The 25,176-nt window shown below is 42.8% G+C and overlaps 1 protein-coding gene across 1 annotated transcript; it reads right to left on the reverse strand.

Annotated features, from left to right (window-relative positions):
• Window positions 1-943: 943 nt before the first annotated feature.
• LOC131935522 (putative N-acetylated-alpha-linked acidic dipeptidase) lies at window positions 944-24,495 on the reverse strand. Its single transcript, XM_059291953.1, has 18 exons — window positions 23,988-24,495; window positions 21,799-22,069; window positions 20,625-20,747; window positions 16,382-16,571; window positions 15,380-15,467; window positions 13,336-13,425; window positions 12,964-13,049; window positions 11,324-11,443; window positions 9,227-9,312; window positions 8,502-8,565; window positions 8,005-8,072; window positions 7,389-7,480; window positions 6,145-6,235; window positions 5,690-5,779; window positions 5,107-5,272; window positions 4,127-4,208; window positions 3,544-3,636; window positions 944-3,341 (listed from the first exon to the last, which is right to left on the reverse strand). Exons 1-18 carry the CDS (start codon window positions 24,263-24,265, stop codon window positions 3,140-3,142), a joined length of 2,280 nt encoding a protein of 759 aa, XP_059147936.1. The 5' UTR covers window positions 24,266-24,495; the 3' UTR covers window positions 944-3,139.
• Between the last annotated feature and the right edge of the window lie 681 nt (window positions 24,496-25,176).

Below are 25,176 nucleotides of genomic sequence, written 5' to 3' on the forward strand. Positions count from 1 at the left end.
CATAGTGCAGATTCTCTACTGTAGCCAATCAGACAAAAAAAAAAAAAAAAAAAATAATTCAAACAAGTAAACAAACTTGAGTTTTAGTAGTATTTAGATTTAGATTAGATAGAAGATATTCAAGAAAGTTCAGGGGAGGTCACTCCCGGTTTATTTTTTTTAAGTGAAGCAATTTTTTTTTTCAGCAAGGAAAATAATTGTTACTAAAGGAATAAAGGGAAGTAATTTGTACATTTTACAATTTTTTTGTGAAGGATGATACAGTTTCTTTAATTTTGTTTATTCCACTTGAGGTTATTAAAATAAGGTTTCGCCTAAGAATTGAAACTTATTTTAAACTTTATTAATAGATAAATGAGTAAAACAGAAAATAAAACAAATATTTTAAAGTACACTGAAAATAATATAATCAGTTTGCTTTCTCTAAAGATAACTATTAAATGACTGACGATAATACGGTAGTGACTATCATTAAGGTGTGATAACCTAAAGTAGCAACGTGATTTATTGACGTCTATCACACGTCGTTTACTTATTTTATTGCTAGGTTCAACTGTAGACACAGCTGTAAATCTAGGCTTGAGAATGTTTGTTGTGATAGTTTAGCCAGGTATAAAATAGTTTCACAAACATGTTTTAACAGCTTTGATTGTAATAGTTTAACCAGGTATAAAATAGTTTCACAAACGTGTTTAAATAGCTTTGATTGTGATAGTTTAGTCAGGTATAAAATAGTTTCACAAACATGTTTAAATAGCTTTGATTGTGATAGTTTAGCCAGGTATAAAATAGTTTCACAACGTATTTAAATAGCTTTGATTGTGATAGTTTAGCCAGGTATAAAATAGTTTCACAAACGTGTTTAAATAGCTTTGATTGTGATAGTTTAGCCAGGTATAAAATAGTTTGAAAAACATAAATATTTGTTTAAATACCTTTTATTGTGATAGGGAGGTATAAAATAGTTTCACAAACATAAACATTTATATTGTATTTATGATGTATTTATTTTTAGGGGTGTAGCATATATTGACGAAACGACACGCAGTAGAAATCAGTGACTAGCTCTATCAAGATAAATGTTCTATAGCAACACAGCAATGATCAACTCTATCAAGATTTTAGGTACATGAAATGAAGTAGAAAAATCAATATGAAATGTAAAGGATTTTAAAGGGATTTACGTACATACATCCATGTAAGGGTAGAGGAGGGTCTATCGATGGGGCAATTGTTATTGTAGTGCCAAAGTAGGCTGGTTCTATTATCATTGGTGGAGCTAAGGTAGGCTGGTTCTGTTATGTTAGGTGGCGCTAATGTAGGCTGGTTCTGTTATGTTGGGTGGAGCTAATGTAGTCTGGTTCTGTTATGTTGGGTGGAGCTAAGGTAGGCTGGTTCTGTTATGTTGGGTGGAGCTAATGTAGTCTGGTTCTGTTATGTTGGGTGGAGCTAATGTAGGCTGGTTCGTTTATGTTAGGTGGAGCCAATGTAGGCTGGTTCGTTTATGTTAGGTGGAGCCAATGTAGGCGGGTTCTGTTATGTTGGGTGGAGCCAATGTAGGCTGGTTCTGTTATGTTGGGTGGAGCTAATGTAGGCTGGTTCTGTAGCTGTTGGGTGGAGCCAATGTAGGCGGGTTCTGTTATGTTGGGTGGAGCCAATGTAGGCTGGTTCTGTTATGTTGGGTGGAGCTAAGGTAGGCTGGTTCTGTTATGTTGGGTGGAGCTAATGTAGGCTGGTTCTGTTATGTTGGGTGGAGCTAATGTAGGCTGGTTCTGTTATGTTAGGTGGAGCTAAGGTAGGCTGGTTCTGTTATGTTGGGTGGAGCTAATGTAGGCTGGTTCTGTTATGTTGGGTGGAGCCAATGTAGGCTGGTTCTGTAGTTGTTGGGTGGAGCTAATGTAGTCTGGTTCTGTAGCTGTTAGGTGGAGCTAATGTAGGCTGGTTCTGTTATGTTGGGTGGAGCTAATGTAGGCTGGTTCTGTAGCTGTTGGGTGGAGCTAATGTAGGCTGGTTCTGTTATGTTGGGTGGAGCTAATGTAGGCTGGTTCTGTTATGTTGGGTGGAGCTAATGTAGTCTGGTTCTGTTATGTTAGGTGGAGCTAATGTAGGCTGGTTCTGTAGCTGTTGGGTGGAGCTAATGTAGGCTGGTTCTGTTATGTTGGGTGGAGCCAATGTAGTCTGGTTCTGTTATGTTGGGTGGAGCTAATGTAGGCTGGTTCTGTTATATTGGGTGGAGCCAATGTAGGCTGGTTCTGTTATGTTGGGTGGAGCTAATGTAGGCTGGTTCTGTTATGTTGGGTGGAGCTAATGTAGGCTGGTTCTGTTATATTGGGTGGAGCCAATGTAGGCGGGTTCTGTTATGTTGGGTGGAGCTAATGTAGGCTGGTTCTGTTATATTGGGTGGAGCCAATGTAGGCTGGTTCTGTTATGTTGGGTGGAGCCAATGTAGGCGGGTTCTGTTATGTTGGGTGGAGCTAATGTAGGCTGGTTCTGTTATGTTGGGTGGAGCTAATGTAGGCTGGTTCTGTTATATTGGGTGGAGCCAATGTAGGCGGGTTCTAAACCTGCTGCGTCGGTGTGTATGCAGTCAACTGTAGGGGTATCATTGATTCATATCTGTAAGGGTCGTCCATAGACGACGTCACACTCAAAGACGGAAGTGAGGATGGGGGTGGGGGTATTATGTGACGGTGTAAAACTGGAGGGGGGGAGTGGGATTAAGAAAGTGTGACGACTCACTTCTGCATCAAAGCATCAAAAATAATGTTAGAAACTTAATTTCAGCGGTTATTTAGTGCTTTTAGAATCTGTTTCTTTTTTGTAGGCTAAATGTTAGAACTAAGTTATTATAGACTGTTTTGAACGGGGTCAGAAAATATTTAAGAAAGAAATCGATGTTTTAAAAAAAAACAGGGGTTGTAGGTTGTCGTCATTTTAGGGATGGGGGTTGGAATCTGTCTTTTTGTGACGATGTGTTGCAATGGGGAGGGGGAGAATTTAAATCGTCATTAACATCCTTAGGCATAAAGCGGGCTTGGTTGATGTGGATCGGTTCAACCAGTTTTATCCAATCAAATAAGTCCACGTGCTACTGATTTTTTGTAGGATTTCGGTGAGTGGGGTGTAGCACATGAGGTCACTATAGGCTCTCAGACATGAAGCTTGTGACGTCACGTAGCGTGGCGCCCGCTGATTGGATGGTTTGTAAAATGGCCGAGAAGTGCTGTTTGACCGTGGTCCATCTCTCCGGGTGCTCGTCGATCTGAAAGAGTAGTTCAACCAGGCCAGGGAAGCTGCTGCCGGCGTACCCGTCATTGGCGTTCTCAGCATAGATCACATGCCTGTAGCAAACAATCATAGATCACATGTCTGCAGCAAACAATCACAAATCACGTGTCTATGCAAAACATTTTGGACAACTGACACTTTTACAGCCTATATTTAGACACCCTATTTTTTTACGTCCTACTTTTGACGTCCTACTTTTTAAGAACTTATGTTTGGACGACCTATTTTTTAAGAACTTATGTTTGGATGACCTACTTTTTCAGCGGTCTGAGCGGAAGTCCCTCGGGTCTGAGAAAAGCTTTCTCCAGCAGCAACATCTGATCGTTGAGGGCGCGAACAGCCAGGGCCCTGTAAGTGATGGGTGGGTCAAAGTAGCTGGCAAATGTGTGACGTTACGACACAACAGCCTGACTGTACGACACAACAGCCTGACTCAAGACACAACAGCCTGACTCAAGACACAACAGCCTGACTGTACGACACAACAGCCTGACTCAAGACACAACAGCCTGACTCAAGACACAACAGCCTGACACAAGACACAACAGCCTGACTGTACGATACAACAGCCTGACTGTACGACACAACAGCCTGACTCAAGACACAACAGCCTGACTGTACGACACAACAGCCTGACTGTACGACACAACAGCCTGACACAAGACACAACAGCCTGACTGTACGACACAACAGCCTAACTCAAGACACAACAGCCTGACTGTACGACACAACAGCCTGACTCACGACACAACAGCCTGACTCAAGACACAACAGCCTGACTCAAGACACAACAGCCTGACTGTACGACACAACAGCTTATCACGTGACTAGAACTCGCCTGCTTGTGTCCACTAGACGTCGTCTGCTCTCAAAATTTGCCACGTCAGCAGTAAAGTTCTTGGTGACAGACGCTAGGAGATCTGGGGTACAGAAAGATCTAGAAACTACACTTCAAAACCTAAAAGGGTTTAAGACGATCTAGTAACTACACTTCAAAACCTACTCCCCCACCCCCCGAGGGTACTTAAAGATCTAGTAACAACACTTCAAAACCTACTCCCCCAGGGGTACAGAAAGATCTAGTAGCTACACTTTAAAACCTAAAAGGGTTTAAGACGATCTGGTAACTACACTTCAAAACCTACTCCCCCACCCCCCGAGGGTACTTAAAGATCTAGTAACCACACTTCAAAACCTACTCCCCCTAGGGAACAGAAAGATCTAGAAACTACACTTTAAAAACCTACCACCCGCACCCATCCATCTAAGGTACAGGAAGGTGAAACCTACTTGGTACCACAGTAATTCATCCATGTAATTGACATGCACATTATACTTGAGTTAGCTCACATGCACATTGTACTTGAGGTAGCTCACATGCAGATTGTACTTGAGTTAGCTCACATGCACATTGTACTTGAGGTAGCTCACATGCACATTGTACTTGAGGTAGCTCACAATCACATTGTACTTGAGGTAGCTCACATGCACATTGTACTTGAGGTAGCTCACATGCACTTTGTACTTGAGGTAGCTCACATGCACATTGTACTTGAGGTAGCTCACATGCACATTGTACTTGAGGTATCTCACAATCACATTGTACTTGAGGTAGCTCACATGCACATTGTACTTGAGGTAGCTCACATGCACATTGTATTTGAGGTAGCTCACATGCACATTGTACTTGAGGTAGCTCACATGCACTTTGTACTTGAGGTAGCTCACATGCACATTGTACTTGAGGTAGCTCACATGCACATTGTACTTGAGGTAGCTCACACATTGTATCAGGCGAACCGCCAGAGTTGGACTTACCGAAATTGTCCAGCTTGACTCGCAGCTTTGGCCCATGATCTCTCTCCAGCGTTGCCCTGAGCAGCTCCAGCCCCAGGGCGAAGGTCGTGAGGTTAAAGGGCAGGAGGAGCGAGTCGGCGAGAGAGAGAAGCAACTCGCCGCAAACCTTGGCCACAGCCGCGTGGTACTGGACGACAGGTGACTAAATTAGGCAGTCATCGTGGGACAACAGGTGACTAAATTAGGCAGTCATCGTGGGACAACAGGTGACTAAATTAGGCAGTCATCGTGGGACAACAGGTGACTAAATTAGGCAGTCATCGTGGGACAACAGGTGACTAAATTAGGCAGTCATCGTGGGACGACAGGTGACTAAATTAGGCAGTCATCGTGGGACAACAGGTGACTAAATTAGGCAGCAGTCATCGTGGGACGACAGGTGACTAAATTAGGCAGTCTTCGTGAGACAAGAGGTGACTAAATTAGGCAGTCATCGTGGGACAACAGGTGACTAAATTAGGCAGTCATCGGGGGACGACAGGTATCTAAATTATATCTTATTGTGACTAACTTAGTCTGTTAACGGTAGCACGAACTGTGTTACCTGGAAATCCCGGTCAAAATGATTTTTGACGAGCTGGAAAGTTTCATATTCGGTGTGGTACAGAGCGTAGGACGAAATGTCGTATTTTTTCTGGACAAAGTACATTTTTAAATAAACATTTTAACTTGTATAATTGACATTTAACTAGTACATAAGTAATGTATATGACTTAAACTTAGTACATACCTTGAACTACCTATGTATGTGACGTAGTACACACCTACCCTGTCTACATAAGTGACGCAGTACACACCTACCCTGTCTACATATGTGACGTAGTACACACCTACCCTGTCTACATATGTGACGTAGTACACACCTACCCTGTCTACATATGTGACGTAGTACACACCTACCCTGTCTACATAAGTGACGTAGTACACACCTACCCTGTCTACATATGTGACGTAGTACACACCTACCCTGTCTACATAAGTGACGTAGTACACACCTACCCTATCATACGAGTAACGCAGGTCTACGGATGTCACCCCAGCTTGTTGCAACAGGGGGGCGTAGTCGCTGCCAGAACCCAGGCCAGAGGTCCTAGAGTAGACAGACATTTGGTGTTAGATTAGACAGACATTTGGTGTTAGATTAGACAGACATTTGGTGTTAGATTAGACAGACATTTGATAGAGGTCCTAGATTAGACAGACATTTGGTGTTAGATAAGACAGACATTTGATAGAGGTCATGGATTAGACAGACATTTGGTGTTAGCTAAGACAGACATTTGGTAGAGGTGCTAGATTAGACAGACATTTGGTGTTAGATAAGACAGACATTTGATAGAGGTCCTAGATTAGACAGACATTTGGTGTTAGATAAGACAGACATTTGGTGTTAGATAAGACAGACATTTGGTGTTAGATAAGACAGACATTTGGTGTTAGATAAGACAGACATTTGGTGTTAGATAAGACAGACATTTGGTAGAGGTGCTAGATTAGACAGACATTTGATGTTAGATTAGACAGACATTTGGTGTTAGATAAGACAGACATTTGGTGTTAGATAAGACAGACATTTGGTAGAGGTGCTAGATTAGACAGACATTTGGTGTTAGATAAGACAGACATTTGGTATTAGATAAGACAGACATTTGGTAGAGGTCCTAGATTAGACAGACATTTGGTGTTAGATTAGACAGATATTTGGTTTTAGATAAGACAGACATTTAGTAGAGGTCCTAGATTAGACAGACATTTGGTGTTAGATAAGAAAGACATTTAGTAGAGGTCCTAGATTAGACAGACATATGGTGTTAGATAAGACAGACATTTAGTAGAGGTCCTAGATTAGACAGACATATGGTGTTAGATAAGACAGACATTTAGTAGAGGTCCTAGATTAGACAGACATTTGGTGTTAGATAAGACAGACATTTGATAGAGGTCCTAGATTAGACAGACATTTGGTGTTAGATAAGACAGACATTTGATAGAGGTCCTAGATTAGACAGACATTTGGTGTTAGATAAGACAGACATTTGATAGAGGTCCTAGATTAGACAGACATTTAATAGAGGTGCTGGATAAGACAGACTTGGATAGATCCTAGATTAGACAGACATTTGATAGAGGTCCTACTTTGGACTAGATTTTAAAAAAATTCTATACAAATATAAAATGTACTCTAAGAAGAGAAACACGTGAAATGTGATCTAGGACAAGCTAGGGTAGCTAACTTTGCTTACGCAGGCACGTCGTTGTGTGGTGTCACGTGGTACCAGGTGTCGTAGACCGTCTGTCTGCCTGCTGCCACTTCTGCTGGGTCAGGGTTAGGTACCTGTTATTGTACAGGGATTAGGGTTAGGTACCTGTGATTGTACAGGGATTAGGGTCAGGGTTAGCTACCTGTGATTGTACAGGGATTAGGGTCAGGGTTAGGTACCTGTGATTGTACAGGGATTAGGGTCAGGGTTAGGTACCTGTGATTGTACAGGGATTAGGGTCAGGGTTAGGTATCTGTGATTGTACAGGGATTAGGATCAGGGTTAGGTACCTGTGATTGTACAGGGATTAGGGTCAGGGTTAGGTACCTGTGATTGTACAGGGATTAGGGTCAGGGTTAGGTACCTGCGATTGTACAGGGATTAGGGTCAGGGTTAGGTACCTGTGATTGTACAGGGATTAGGGTTAGGTACCTGTGATTGTACAGGGATTAGGGTTAGGTACCTGTGATTGTACAGGGATTTGGGTCAGGGTTAGCTACCTGTGATTGTACAAGGAATGGGTTGACATAAAAAAGTCAGACTGCATGAAAAAAACATAGCTTACCTATTTACATGCCTCAAATAAAACATCGCTTACCTGTTTACATGCCTCAAACAAAACATCGAGCATAAGGGGCGTGGCCAGAGCCCTGAGCGTGTCGTTACCTGGTGAGACAAGTTTGGGAGTTGAGACGGTAATTTTTTAGAGTTGCCTACCTTAGATAATGTTCTAGAGTTGCCTACCTTATATAATGTTCTAGAGTTGCCTACCTTACCTAATATTCTGGAGTTGCCTACCTTATATAATGTTCTAGAGTTGCCTACCTTACCTAATATTCTGGAGTTGCCTACCTTACCTAAAGTTCTAGAGTTGCCTACCTTACCTAATGTTCTAGAGTTGCCTACCTTATTTAATGTTCTAGAGTTGCCTACCTTACCTAATGTTCTAGAGTTGCCTACCTTACCTAATGTTCTAGAGTTGCCTACCTTACCTAATGTTCTAGAGTTGCCTACCTTACCTAATGTTCTAGAGTTGCCTACCTTACCTAATGTTCTAGAGTTGCCTACCTTATATAATGTTCTAGAGTTGCCTACCTTGCACCGCCAGATCAACGTTAATGTATGCTACAGCTCGTTCCCTCAAGACGGCCACGTATTGCTGGGGGAAGGAGAAAACAAGAGTTACTGCCCCTCACTAAACTTACCCACTAACTGGGGGACGGAGAAAACAAGAGTTACTGCCCCTCAATAAACTTACCCACTAACTGGGGGACGGAGAAAACAAGAGTTACTGCCCCTCAATAAACTTACTCACTAACTGGGGGACGGAGAAAACAAGAGTTACTGCCCCTCAATAAACTTACCCACTAACTGGGGGACGGAGAAAACAAGAGTTACTGCCCCTCAATAAACTTACCCACTAACTGGGGGACGGAGAAAACAAGAGTTACTGCCCCTCAATAAACTTACCCACTAACTGGGGGACGGAGAAAACAAGAGTTACTGCCCCTCAATAAACTTACTCACTAACTGGGGGACGGAGAAAACAAGAGTTACTGCCCCTCAATAAACTTACCCACTAATCCAAAACTTACACAGTGTTTCAAACTCACCCAAACTGACCAAAAAAACCCAAACTGACCAATTAACTCAAACTGACCAACTCACCCAAACTGATCAACTAACCCAGACTGACCAACTAACCCAAACTGACCAACTAACTCAAGCTGACCAACTAGCCTAATCTGACCGAAAAACCCAAACTGACCAACAAACCCAAACTGACCCCTAACCCAAAGTGACCCCTAACCTAAACTGACCTCTACCCATTCTGTGGAACCAATCAGTCCGAACTCCTCAGCTCCCCAGGAACAAAACACAATAGATCGTCGTGGTCTCCACTTGCCTGAGGGATGTATACAACATCAATAACAATATCAACTACAGCATCAATAACAACATCAATTACAACATCAATTACAACGTCAATTACAACGTCAATTACAACATCAATTACAACATCAACAACAACATCAATAACAACAACAATTACAACATCAACTACAACATTAATAACAACATCAACGACAACATTAATTACAACATCAATAACAACATCAACTACAACATCAATTAGAACATCAACTACAACATCAATTACAACATCAATTACAACATTAATTACAACATCAATTACAACATCAATTACAACATCAATTACACATCAATTACAACATCAATTACACATCAATTACAACATCAATTACAACATCAACTACAACATCAACTACAACATCAACTACAACATCAACTTCAGCATCAATTACAGCATCAATTGCAACATCAATTACAAAATCGATAACAACATCAATTACAACATTAATTACAACATCAATTACAACATCAATTACAACATCAATTACAATATCGATTAAAACATATAATTCTTAATCTAATTTCTTTAAGTAAATCAGCTAAACTTATATATGAAGTTGTCTTGGTGATAGAAGTCTTTAGTAAGAAGGAAATGAGGTCTATGTGAATATGCCAAGCCTTATTTAAAACTAGCGTACCCGTCCCTGCGCGTTGCCTCAGGGATAGAAGAAAGTCTGACGAAATATATAAGAAGTGTTTCATCAATGCGTTACCGTTTTCTTAAACTGAGTTATTTAAATGTAAACAATGTCTGCGCTTGGGTTATAAAAATCGGGACACGGGTTTACGCACACAGCCGCATAAAAACATTGAGTGTACGTTAATCACTCACCGAAATACGTACCAAGTACTTAGAGGGTCGCTTTCGAAACCTCCATTACACTACCTCAGAGGCATCGCAGACAGCCCCTGGCTCCATAAAACTAACATAGGCGCCACAGTGCTCACAGGATAACCAAAATAGCATCCTGAAACAATGCAGATAGTGTCATTCGCTAAAGTGACACAAATCAACAGGATTTATTCTTTAATACGTAGAAAAAAATATCTGTCGTGTTATAAACATTAGTGTGACTGATGCAATTTGTTAGCGTTACTAATGGTGTATTATTAGATGCTCGATCTCAATTTCTGATTGGATCGTTTAAAAATAGCTGCTAATTGCATCCTTTGCAAACTGACATTTTTGCCAAATCGCACATACTACGGCGCCGGCGGACACGCCTGATTCAATTTATTGAGCGACTGTAACGCCCCATCTTATCCATTGTCTGTAGCACTGTTCAGAACGAGCGCATGCGCAATTGCGCTCAAGGGAAACCCAAGGCGCCAAATCGAACCTTGCAGGAGCGCCGAAAGACGCGCCTAGTTCGATATAGTCAACGATTATTGTTGCCCATCGTGTCTTTAGTGTATAGTCTTTTATTAAACGAACTTAGGCGCCATAGTGCTCGCAGGGGACCGCGGGGCGCTTCGGGTCGTGCAATCTACGGGGCGCCGACGGTTGCACCTGTTAAAGTTTTAACGCTGAATATAGTAGTACCCTTTACGCGGTATGCAGGATGCACGATTAACGGATGCCATGTGCTCACATAGCCGCTCTAGAACTCTGGGCGTCACATCACCTCTTTACTTAACCGTACTAGCACCTGTTTACCTGACTGTACCAAACACCTGTTTACCTGACTGTACCAAACACCTGTTTACCTGACTGTACCAAACACCTGTTTACCTGACTGTACCAAACACCTGTTTACCTGACTGTACCAAACACCTGTTTACCTGACTGTACCAAACACCTGTTTACCTGACTGTACCAAACACCTGTTTACCTGACTGTACCAAACACCTGTTTACCTGACTGTACCAAACACCTGTTTACCTGACTGTACCAAACACCTGTTTACCTGACTGTACCAAACACCTGTTTACCTGACTGTACCAAACACCTGTTTACCTGACTGTACCAAACACCTGTTTACCTGACTGTACTAGCTCCCCCATGACCCTGGCCACCTCCAACATAACGGCTGTACCACTGGAGGGGTCAATGGCCCCATAGATCCAGGCGTCACGATGGTTACCAAACAGCACGTACCTGTCTGTTAACAAATCAGATGGTCATTAATCTCTGGTGACTAAACAAATCAGATGGTCATTTAAAGCGTAAAGATCTCTCAGGTGACTAATCAAATCAGATGGTCATTAAAGCGTAAAGATATCTCTGGTTACTAACTAAATAAATAACCTTTATAGCGACAAGCTTTTTATTGCTCTGAAAATAAGAAAATAAAACTAATTTGCTTTCTGTCATGAAAGCTTTTATCGCTAACTAAAATATGTAGGCCTAAAGATTTTATGAGAAACCTAAACTTTTATGTAAGAAAGCAAATTAGTTTTATTTTTAATGCATTTAAAAGCGTGTTAGTATAATGGTTTTTTTTTATATTAGTTATATTTTCTACTTTTTACTAGTTCCTAATTTATGAAGTCGACACGACTAAACATATCTATATATATATATAATTCTCTTCTTGGAGACGTTAGAAAACACCAAGCTGTAAGCGCGCTTAGCAGTCCCCTCTCTTCCTCTCTAGGCACATCGCAACCACCCCCACCCCCACATGGTCTGGTGAGCAGTGTTTCACGCTAAATGTTTACAATCGTAGAGCCGGGTTTAGTGACGCCTATTAGGGGCAGATAACTATTTTAAACTTAAGGAAGATAACTAAAAGGAGGCTGCTTTCACAGGGGGGGGGGGGGTAGGGTAGGGGTTTGGGGGAAAAGGAGGGTGGGGGGGGGGGGTATCATCCTTAACGACTTACTGATAGTGTTTTAAAGCAAATATTTTCAGTGGCAGCATTGGTACTGTCGAATTCACAAATTATGAATTACTGGAAAGTAGAAAAAACAACAACTAAATAGCGGCGTATGATACGCCGCGGGTCGGCTCGTTTGCTTTAAAACACAACCAGAAGTGAAAGACATTTATGTACCCCGTGAAAACAGCCGTCTGTGATTACAGTTTACAACAGCGAGCTATTCAAGTAAAGGACAGTTCTAAATCTAGTTACCTCCCGTTAGTTTCAAATCGTTTAAAAACTATAATATTATTATCCGCCCCCAATAACCTTCACTATCTCGACCCGGCTAAACGATTGTAAACATTCAGCGTGAACCAGAACTCAGCAAACTGGTAGAGTGATCGCGTCTAGCCAGTTATCTCCCCTTATGTTATTGAATATAGTAATCTATCAAGTAATTTCATTTTTCAATCTCCCTTTAGTTTTGAAACCGTTTAATTAATGACTTTTTAAGCATCTAATTAAATTTAAAAAAATACTTGTATTTTCATCTAAGCGGAATGTATATGGAAAGTTTGAACGAAATGGTTGCATTAAAAGTGGGTCAAAATTAGTAAGAAGAGTTACCACAAACAAACAAACTGACGTTGTTAACTAAACAAAAGTTTGTAATTAATAGAGTTTTAGGTTCAGGGCATTTTTCCTGAGTCTGTTACCAATTCGTTCAATCAAGCATAATATTAGAGTTAACTGTAAAATAAAAATACGATTGGGGGTGGGGGATGGGGGGGGGTGCTGTAAGTAAAAGATGGCCATACCTGGCTCCTCTTCTCCTTCAATGATGCCAAACACGTTCTCGATTTTTCTTCGGGTGTTTGTGTTGGTCACATTCAGCTGTAGCTTCCTGCTGACAAATGGGCACATGTCACATTGTGTCACATTTTGTCACATCATGTCACATTGTGTCACACTAGTGCCAACTTACAAGCCACCAACGGTTCAGCCTCCACCACAAACTAACTCGATCGACAGCAACCCCTCCACAACTCTGCACACCACAACCTCCCCACCACGACCCTACGTTCCACAACCCAGCACCCCACCAGCCCTCAGCACCCCAGCACCCCACCTCCCCTCAGCACCTCACCTCCCCTCGGCACCCCACCTCCCCTAAGCACTCCAGCACCCACCAGGTAGAGTTGAGGAAGCCCGGCCCCAGCCTGTAGGTGATGTTGAGCCCTCCACTCCAGGTGGTCGGCGCCACGGCTCCACTCAGTTGTCTGGGGAAACAAGACTCGTCTAGTTCACTTGGGAGGTTCCATCACGTGATCAAAGCCACTTCAATACGTTAAAGCCACGTCATTACGTCAAAACCAAGTCATTACGTCAAAACCAAGTCATTACGCCAAAGCCACGTCATTACGTTAAAGCCAAGTCATTACGTTAGAGTTACATCATTATATTTAAGTTGATTCATCTTGATGAAATTTAATAGCTAACTAGACTACCCGTCATCCTTTGGATAACTGTGGGTTTCGGGGGTCATCCATCAAAAAGCATCACGTCTGTCACTCAGAGGCGTAGCGACCCTTCCCGGCGCCCGGGAACAAACTTTCCGATTTGAACCCCCCCCCCCCGCAAGATTTCGATTTGCAACCCCCCCACCTCAAACTTTCGATTTGCACCCCCCTGAACCTTTCAATTTATTTTTCCTACCCATTTTGGCGCCCCCTAAGGTCGGCGCCCGGGGACATATGTGTCCCCTCCCCCCACCCCCCCCCCCCCCCCCCGCTAAGCTACTGCAGTGTCACTTATCGTCACAAAAAAAACAGACCCCCACATTAAAAAATATGTTTTTTTATCTTTTAAAAACACCGAAAACAGCGATTTCGAACTATCCCTTCATATACTGACGTCAAAGGTGACCTACTCAACTCTACTTCACCTGCCCAGTGTCCCGCCAAGTTTCAGACAACATGTTTTTATCTTTTAAAAAACGATTCCAGCCGAGCATGTCTCTGACCACACTATCCCTTCATATGCTTAGGATAAAGAAACAGATGAACTCTACTTCACCTGCCCTATATCCCGCCAAGTTCAGATAGGCAACTTTATCATTCACATCTAAAAAATAAAATAAAAATTGAAAAAAAATATCATTGACGTATTGGTCTAGAACCTGTGCCACCCGCATGTGAGCCGATTACACTAACAACTTAGCTATTTACTCGTGACGTCACAGATGAATCTTTATACTATACTTTAATACTTTGAGTCTCCTTATGCAACTTGATTTACGCGCATAAGTCTAGTAGTAGATCTAGTAACTTTCAAATTAAATTTTATCTTAAATTAGCCAAACAAAGATTTATATAAAATAAAGAAGATCTGAAATTATCTAGATCTAGATAGAATTATCTAGATCTAGATTCTACGACTCGTTTGCTTAAGTCTAGAATCTAGAAGATCTAGATCTAGATCTATTTGCCTAACTCTTTCTAGATCTAGAATCTAGAAATTCTAGATCTAGAATCTAGATCTAGATAGATAAATCACAAAGATTTATATCAAGTATTTAAGGACTAAAAATGTATTATGATTATAAAATGGATTGTATTTTTATTTAGTTAATCTTTGGTATGTATCTAATTAATCTTTTGTTTGACTTAGATTCTAGATCTAGATCTATAAATAACTTGCTTGGTCACATGATATTTTTAGATCTAGATCTATAAATACCTTTCTTGGTCAGATTGTAGAGCTAGAGAAATTTATTGTAAAACTAAATGAAAAAGACAGTTGAAAATTTATATAAGTGTTGGAACGTAATAAATACAGCAGACGGACGCATTGTTAAAGTTATGGCCGACAGAAAATTAGATTTAGAACGCGTTAAACTTTTGAATGGGCCTATGATGGAAGCCGCCATTTTATTGTACTAAAAATATAAACAAAAAATGTGACGTCACGGTTCCGTCGAGTCTAGTGGTTTTTCTAATCTTTTTAAAAAAAAATTTGGTTAATCTACCTATGAATAAATCAATAAATTAATTAACGTCTTTAAATAAATGTGTGATTAACAGTCTGTCTGCAATAAAAAAATATTCTCTACCTACATACTATTTTACAGCTCTCCAGATAGAGTAGAACCATTTACAATAGTAAATCAGACAGATAGTTTTAGTAGTATAAATAATATAGATGTCAAATGACATTAACAGCTCGTTTTCTTACTTTAAAATATTATAAGCAGCTCCGTATCCGATTGGCTGAGATGGAATTGTAGGCGTGGTCAAATTGTCGGTACGTCGGTAGGCCAGATCTGGGAAACGGAAGGTGTTAGGACCAGAGTTTCTTCCAGGCTTCTCTTCGGGGGGGGGGGGGGGGGGGGGGGGGTTCGAAGGGGGGGGGGGGTGGTCGGAGCTCCCCCGAAGAAAGTCTACCGCCCCCCCCCCCGGTCGGGATGGAATTTATATCGTAAACATTCACTTTAACTAGTGTCCGCCCCCTCCCCTCCCCCCCCGAAAAATGTTGACCGCCCCCCCCAATATCAAGTGCCCCCCCCCCCCCCCCCCCCCGGAGAAAAAAGTCTGGAAGAAACACTTATTAAGACTCATCATGTTTACCTACTTACTGTTGGCTGGTCTGATGGTGCCCCCCTACTTACTGTTGGCTGGTCTGATGGTGCCCCCCCTACTTACTGTTGGCTGGTCTGATGGTGCCCCCCCCTACTTACTGTTTGCAGATGTGATGGTGCCCCCCCCCTACATACTGTTGGCTGGTCTGATGGTGCCCCCCTACTTACTGTTGGCTGGTCTGATGGTGCCCCCCTACTTACTGTTGGCTGGTCTGATGGTGCCCCCCCCTACTTACTGTTGGCTGTTCTGATGGTGCCCCCCCCTACTTACTGTTGGCTGGTCTGATGGTGCCCCCCCCCCCCTACTTACTGTTTGCAGATGTGATGGTGCCCCCCCCCCTACATACTGTTGGCTGGTCTGATGGTGCCCCCCCCCCTACTTACTGTTTGCAGATGTGATGGTGCCCCCCCCCCCCCTACATACTGTTGGCTGGTCTGATGGTGCCCCCCCCCTACTTACTGTTTGCAGATGTGATGGTGCCCCCCCCCCCTACATACTGTTGGCTGGTCTGATGGTGCCCCCCCCTACTTACTGTTGGCTGGTCTGATGGTGCCCCCCCTACTTACTGTTGGCTGGTCTGATGGTGCCCCCCACTTACTGTTGGCAGCTAGCCCAGGTGTGCTGGGGTCCCCTTGGCCGGACATGACTGTGCCCCGCTGGGCCCCTGTGGGTGGCATCCACCAAGTGTCTGGGTAGACCCGTGGGTCCCCGGCCCTCCAGCCCGTGTAGTCGGCCGGGTCTGTGTACATGAGGACACCCACAGCGCCGTGTGACGCCGCAATCTCCACCTGCAAGATGACATCAGGTGTGGGAGACTTCACCAAATGACATCAGGTGTGAGAGACTTCACCAAATGACATCAGGTGTGGGAGACTTCACCAAATGACATCAGGTGTGGGAGACTTCACCAAATAACACCAAGAATGTAAAGTATACATAAAAGTGCGCAAAACATTCCTAAACAGTTTTTTGGTATCTTCAGAATTTCAGTAACTAGTTGCGCATTTTTCTGTCTACGCAAATTTCTGTTTGCGCATTCTTCTACTGCACAATTTTCCGTTGTATGCTTTTCTGGGAACCAGACAAACTATGCGCCATGGACAACAACAACCAGCCCTCCAACACTCTTGTAGTCATCACGACAGTTTATGTTGGTTTGTTTTCCCACAAGGCCTGACACAGCTTCCCCTGATTGTGGTACTGAGAGATACCCTCTTTTTTTATGTGGCTGTAGCATTGGTTGAGTGTGTTTACATATAACGATAGGTTCCCTCTTTTTAACACGTTTTTAACACGTTTTTATTAACTCAGCTTCGCGTTTGTGGATTTGTTTGTTGTTAAAATTGACATCGAAAATTAGCCCACTTCTGATTGCTCTAGAGATCTGAAATTTGGCATGCAGGCTACTTTCGCCTAACAATTTCAGATGCAATCATAAAAACTAGCAATTAGAGACCGTAATTAGCTTAATTTAATTACGCCCCAAGGACCATAAAATTGAGGACATGATTTCTAAAGATACCGACAAGACTGGAGTCCTATTGACACAGTTACTTCGGCCCCAATCGAGGTGAGCGCGCTGGCCGTGATCGTATAGTGGTTAGTACTTCGCGTTGTGGCCGCGACAACCCAGGTTCGAATCCTGGTACCTCAATAGTTTTAGTCCGTGTATTTATAAACACTTAGTCAAGTCATACTCAAGTCATTAGATAAAGTAGAAAATAAACTATATAAAAAACTTTTTTTAAAAACCACGTTTTTCATGTGTAGCAACGGACTAAAAAGGAGAAAATAAAATACTAAAAAAAAACTTTTTAAAAAACCACGTTTTTCTTGTGGACTAAAAAGAAGAAAATAAATTTTTCTTTTGTGCTTCCTCGAGCTGTGCAGGTTCTTGTGATGACTGACAAAAAACGTGGGTCGGGCAGATGGGTCGGGAAATTTGATGGTGAACGTACCCACGTTTTTTGTCAGTCATCACAAGAACCTGCACAGCTCGAGGAAGCACAAAAGAAAAATTTATTTTCTTCTTTTTAGTCCACAAGAAAAACGTGGTTTTTTAAAAAGTTTTTTTAAAGTATTTTATTGTATGTGGTTGTAGCCTTGGTTGAGTGCGTTTACATAGAACGATAGGTTCCCTCTTTTTGTATGTGGTTGTAGCCTTGGTTGAGTGTGTTTACATGGAGTGAGAGGTGTTCACGTGAGGGTTGACAGTTGACGGGGGACACAGCGTGTGTTACGGTGTGTTGACAGCGAGAGGACGTGGACGAGTGTGTTAAGTATTGTACCAGTGACGTCGTTAGGCAACAAATGGTGTCATCCCTTCTCCACTCGAAAAAAATCCCTCTATATACATATACATATGTAGTACATATATATATATATATATATATATATATATATATATATATATATATATATATATATATATGCCACATACATTTCTAAGTCTATGTTTATATGTATTTTAATATGAGTGTCGCGAGCCAACCAGTTGTATTCGCACACGTACACTATTGTACAATAATTTGCTTGATTGAATGTGTACATTTGTACATTTCCAATGTGGTGTCACCCCAATTCATTTCGATGGACTGTGTATTTGTGCAATCATTATATTAATGGACTGTGTATTTGGTGTCACCCCCTAAATTTTTATCGAAGGTCGTCAATTTGTGCAAACATGATATTAATGGACTGTGTATTTGGTGTCACCCCCTAAATTTTTATCGAAGGTCGTCAATTTGTGCAAACATGATATTAATCAACCCAGATAAATCATTTAGGGCCCAACGCTAACAGTTTTTTTAATTCAAGTGGAAAAATCATTGTATTTGTAGTAAATTATTAAATTTGGTGTCACCCGCCCCTCGACCTCGCTACACCTCTTTATTGTAGTATCGTATTTTGTATTATTTTCGAGTAATCTATGTCCAGTATTAAACATTGTGTGGTCCTGTGTATTGTGTGGTCCTGTGTATTGTGTGGTCCTGTGTATTGTGTGGTCCTGTGTATTGTGTGGTCCTGTGTATTGTGTGGTCCTGTGTATTGTGTGGTCCTGTGTATTGTGTGGTCCTGTGTATTGTGTGGTCCTGTGTATTGTGTGGTCCTGTGTATTGTGTGGTCCTGTGTATTGTGTGGCCAACATTGTGTGGTCCTGTGTATTGTGTGGTCCTGTGTATTGTGTGGTCCTGTGTATTGTGTGGTCCTGTGTATTGTGTGGTCCTGTGTATTGTGTGGGCCTGTGTATTGTGTGGTCCTGTGTATTGTGTGGTCCTGTGTATTGTGTGGTCCTGTGTATTGTGTGGTCCTGTGTATTGTGTGGTCCTGTGTATTGTGTGGTCCTGTGTATTGTGTGGTCCTGTGTATTGTGTGGTCCTGTGTATTGTGTGGTCCTGTGTATTGTGTGGTACTGTGTATTGTGTGGTCCTGTGTATTGTGTGGTCCTGTGTATTGTGTGGTCCTGTGTATTGTGTGGTCCTGTGTATTGTGTGGTCCTGTGTATTGTGTGGTCCTGTGTATTGTGTGGTCCTGTGTATTGTGTGGTCCTGTGTATTGTGTGGTCCTGTGTATTGTGTGGTCCTGTGTATTGTGTGGTCCTGTGTATTGTGTGGTCCTGTGTATTGTGTGGTCCTGTGTATTGTGTGGTCCTGTGTATTGTGTGGTCCTGTGTATTGTGTGGTCCTGTGTATTGTGTGGCCAACATTGTGTGGTCCTGTGTATTGTGTGGTCCTGTGTATTGTGTGGTCCTGTGTATTGTGTGGTCCTGTGTATTGTGTGGTCCTGTGTATTGTGTGGGCCTGTGTATTGTGTGGTCCTGTGTATTGTGTGGTCCTGTGTATTGTGTGGTCCTGTGTATTGTGTGGTCCTGTGTATTGTGTGGTCCTGTGTATTGTGTGGTCCTGTGTATTGTGTGGTCCTGTGTATTGTGTGGTCCTGTGTATTGTGTGGTCCTGTGTATTGTGTGGTACTGTGTATTGTGTGGTCCTGTGTATTGTGTGGTCCTGTGTATTGTGTGGTCCTGTGTATTGTGTGGTCCTGTGTATTGTGTGGTCCTGTGTATTGTGTGGTCCTGTGTATTGTGTGGTCCTGTGTATTGTGTGGTCCTGTGTATTGTGTGGGCCTGTGTATTGTGTGGTCCTGTGTATTGTGTGGTCCTGTGTATTGTGTGGTCCTGTGTATTGTGTGGTCCTGTGTATTGTGTGGTCCTGTGTATTGTGTGGTCCTGTGTATTGTGTGGGCCTGTGTATTGTGTGGTCCTGTGTATTGTGTGGTCCTGTGTATTGTGTGGTCCTGTGTCTTGGAGTCAGATGAAGAGCCAGACAGTGGGAGTGGGATAAATTCATGTAAGCTTGTATCTGTGTGCTTGTATCTGTGTGCTTGCATCTGTGTGCTTGCATCTGTGTGCTTGCATCTGTGTGCTTGCATCTGTGTGCTTGCATCTGTGTGCTTGCATCTGTGTGCTTGCATCTGTGTGCTTGCATCTGTGTGCTTGCATCTGGCATCTGTGTGCTTGCATCTGTGTGCTTGCATCTGTGTGCCTGCATCTGTGTGCTTGCATCTGTGTGCTTGCATCTGTGTGCTTGCATCTGTGTGCTTGCATCTCTGTGCTTGCATCTGGCATCTGTGTGCTTGCATCTGTGTGCTTGCATCTGTGTGCCTGCATCTGTGTGCTTGCATCTGTGTGCTTGCATCTGTGTGCTTGCATCTGTGTGCTTGCATCTGTGTGCTTGCATCTGGCATCTGTGTGCCTGCATCTGTGTGCTTGTATCTGTGTGCTTATCATGTGCCGGTTAGTTTTTGTGCCGCTCGTATACAAACACAAGTTAAGCTTCACGTACCTTATCTCCCCTGAATATCTTGCCGTATTTGACGAGAACCACGTGACCTGTGACGTCAACACCATAGCCGGCCAGTACCGTGTAGTCCTCCACTCGTCCGTAACCAACGTAAACAACTTGACCCTGGATACGGCAGAAACTGGACTTGACATGTTGTATACAAACACACAAACAAACAAACATGTATTGCCAGTAGAAGTGGATGAAACCAAGCACTTGTTGGCGCAAAACATAAAACCTACAATTGATGAGCTACCTACCTGTACACACCTATACCAACAGTGGATGAGCTACCTACCTGTACCAACAGTGGATGAGCTACCTACCTGTACCAACAGTGGATGAGCTACCTACCTGTACCAACAGTGGATGAGCTACCTACCTGTACCAACAGTGGATGAGCTACCCACCTGTACCCACCTGTACCAACATTGGATGAGCTACCTACCTGTACCAACAGTGGATGAGCTACCTACCTGTACCAACAGTGGATGAGCTACCCACCTGTACCAACAGTGGATGAGCTACCTACCTGTACCCACCTGTACCCACCTGTACCCACCTGTACCAACTTTGGATGAGCTACCTACCTGTACCAACAGTGGATGAGCTACCTACCTGTACCAACAGTGGATGAGCTACCTACCTGTACACACCTATACCAACAGTGGATGAGCTACCTACCTGTACCAACAGTGGATGAGCTACCTACCTGTACCAACAGTGGATGAGCTACCTACCTATAGACACCTGTACCAACAGTGGATGAGCTACCTACCTGTACCAACAGTGGATGAGCTACCCACCTGTACCAACAGTGGATGAGCTACCTACCTGTACCAACAGTGGATGAGCTACCTACCTGTACCAACAGTGGATGAGCCACCTACCTGTACCAACAGTGGATGAGCCACCTACCTGTACCAACAGTGGATGAGCTACCTACCTGTACCAACAGTGGATGAGTTACCTACCTGTACCAACAGTGGATGAGCTACCTACCTGTACCCACCTGTACCCACCTGTACCCACCTGTACCCACCTGTACCAACAGTGGATGAGCTACCTACCTGTACCAACAGTGGATGAGCTACCTACCTGTACCCACCTGTACCAACAGTGGATAAGCTACCTACCTATAGACACCTGTACTAACAGTGGATGAGCTACCTACCTCAACTAGACCGCTGGGAGAGTAGGCATGAAAGGGTTGGACAACATCCGGTCTTGTCGTGACGTCACTCTCGTCACGGACGGCGTCATAGATGATCGTGCCGTCGGCGGCCACCAACCGGACGCTGTTGGTGCCCGCGGGGTAGGACAAGAGGACGTCATAGGGCGTGGTCTGCACGTGCAGGCCGGACTGCCGAAACCGGTCCTTGACCAACCGGGCCAACACGGCGTCGTTCTCCTGTCCTGCTATGTGGGGCTTCAGGCTTAGCTGTCTGATGACACATGACATTTGGCTGTAATGTTTGGTGAAACATGACATTTGGCTGTAATGTTTGGTGACACATGACATTTGGTTGTAATGTTTGGTGACACATGACATTTGGCTGTAGTGTTTGGTGACACATGATATTTGGTTGTAATGTTTGGTGACACATGACATTTGGTTGTAATGTTTGGTGACACATGACATTTGGCTGACATTTGGCTGTAATGTTTGGTGAACATGACATTTGGTTGTAATGTTTGGTGACACATGACATTTGGCTGTAATGTCTGGTGACACATGACATTTGGTTGTAATGTTTGGTGACACATAACATTTGGCATGACATTTGGTTGTAATGTTTGGTGACACATGACATTTGGTTGTAATGTTTGGTGACACATGACATTTGGCTGTAATGTTTGGTGACACATGACATTTGGCTGTAATGTTTAGTGAACATGAAATTTGGTTGTAATGTTTGGTGACACATGACATTTGGTTGTAATGTTTGGTGACACATGACATTTGACTGTAATGTGTGATGACACATGACATTTGGTTGTAATGTGTGATGACACATGACATTTGGAATTAATGTCTGGTGACACATGGCATTTTGTTGTAATGTTTGGTGACACATGACATTTGGCTGTAATGTTTGGTGACACATGACATTTGACTGTAATGTTTGGTGACACATGACATTTGGTTGTAATGTGTGATGACACATGACATTTGGTTGTAATGTGAGATGACACATGACATTTGGAATTAATGTCTGGTGACACACGACATTTGGTTGTTATGTGTGATGACATATGACATTTGGAACAAATGTCTGGTGGCATATGACATTTGGTTGTAATGTTTGATGACACATGACATTTGGAATTAATTTTTGGTGACACATGACATTTGGTGATAAATAGTGATGACACATGGCATTTGGCACTAATGTCTGGTGATACATGACACTTTGAGTTAATGTCTGGTGACACAGTGATATAAAACATGTGCTATATTGTCAGTTGTGTGATATAAAACACGTGCTATATTGTCAGTTGTGTGATATAAAAGACGTGCTATATTGTCAGTTGTGTGATATAAAAGACGTGCTATATTGTCAGTTGTGTGATATAAAAGACGTGCTATATTGTCAGTTGTGTGATATAAAAGACGTGCTATATTGTCAGTTGTGTGATATAAAAGACGTGCTATATTGTCAGTTGTGTGATATAAAAGACGTGCTATATTGTCAGTTGTGTGATATAAAAGACGTGCTATATTGTCAGTGGTGTGATATAAAAGACGTGCTATATTGTCAGTTGTGTGATATAAAAGACGTGCTATATTGTCAGTTGTGTGATATAAAAGACGTGCTATATTGTCAGTTGTGTGATATAAAAGACGTGCTATATTGTCAGTTGTGTGATATAAAAGACGTGCTATATTGTCAGTTGTGTGATATAAAAGACGTGAATCTAACACGGCACTAGCATATTCAAATCTTGCACAAACAAGACGACCTTGACCTAGATGGTATCCCATTAAAGTTTTATGATTTTTTAACGGCAAATGTTGCACATAAACTTGGGCCAGGAGCGTGCAGGCATTTCACCTGACATCTGATGACACTTTCTTCCTGACAGTTACTCACCTGTCGTTAGCTCACCTGACATTGCCACGTGAGATTGCCGCATGACATTTAACCACATGACACTGTATCAACTGACATTGCCACATGACATTGACATGACATTATCTCATTTGACATTTGCCCACCTGACATTTGCCCATCTGACATTTGCCCATCTGACATTTGCCCACCTGACATTTGCCCACCTGACATTTGCCTACCTGACATTTGCCCATCTGACATTTGCCTACCTGACATTTGCCCACCTGACATTTGCCCACTGTCTCACCTGAGCGTCTCCTCCATCCTCCCTGCATCAACGGCCGCCATGACTTGCTGTGAGATGGACGTGTTCCCCACCTGTTGCAGCCCCCCACGTGACTTGCTGGCCGGGTCAACGCTCTCCGTGCAAAGTGCGAATCTCCCCAGCAATAATCCAACAGCCAGGCCTATGGCTGCAGCAATAAATAGCACAACAGCTAGACAAAAACTGCTGCGTCTGTTCTGTAGTTTGAACCCAAGCTCCTGGTTAGTTCGGCTCATGTGGACTTGATCCAGCGACCCCATGCTCAGCGGCTAGACCGTCGACTCCACAAGACTCCACTAGATGACTGACTCTACAGGTAAACAAACCACAAGGCTCCACTAGATAACTGACTCTACAGGTAAACAGAAGGTCCACCTCACCGGCAGTAGTTCACCACTAGAGAACTGACTCTACAGGTAAACAGAAGGTCCACCTCAACGGCAGTAGTCCACCACTAGAGAACTGACTCTACAGGTAAACAGAAGGTCCACCTCACCGGCAGTAGTTCATCACTAGAGAACTGACTCTACAGGTAAACAGAAGGTCCACCTCACCGGCAGTAGTTCACCACTAGAGAACTGACTCTACAGGTAAACAGAAGGTCCACCTCACCGGCAGTAGTTCATCACTAGAGAACTGACTCTACAGGTAAACAGAAGGTCCACCTCACCGGCAGTAGTCCACCACTAGCTAACTGGCTCTACAGGTAAACAGAAGGTCCACCTCACCGGCAGTAGTTCACCACTAGCTAACTGGCTCTACAGGTAAACAGAAGGTCCACCTCACCTGGCCAGAGACTAAGACATTCGTCACTTGTCAAGACACCACTATGTGTCGTCAACTGGTCATGTGACATCTTCAGATAACAGCATAGCTCATTTGTTCTAAGCATAATTAATTAGTTTAAGCATAATTAACTAGTTGACAACTTAGCTGTTAGATTGATAGCATGGCTATGGCAGACACTGGACGTAAACGTGTTTGATAGCTAGAAAACATGTTTGATAGCTAGAAAACATGTTTGATAGCTAGAAAACATGTTTAATAGCTAGAAAACATGTTTGATAGCTAGAAAACATGTTTGATAGCTAGAAAACATGTTTGATAGCTAGAAAACATGTTTGATAGCTAGAAAACATGTTTGATAGCTAGAAAACGTGTTTGATAGCTA

Source organism: Physella acuta, unplaced genomic scaffold (assembly GCF_028476545.2).
Source record: "Physella acuta isolate Inbredline_101_S28 unplaced genomic scaffold, ASM2847654v3 ptg000148l, whole genome shotgun sequence".
Lineage (NCBI taxonomy): Eukaryota > Metazoa > Mollusca > Gastropoda > Physidae > Physella > Physella acuta.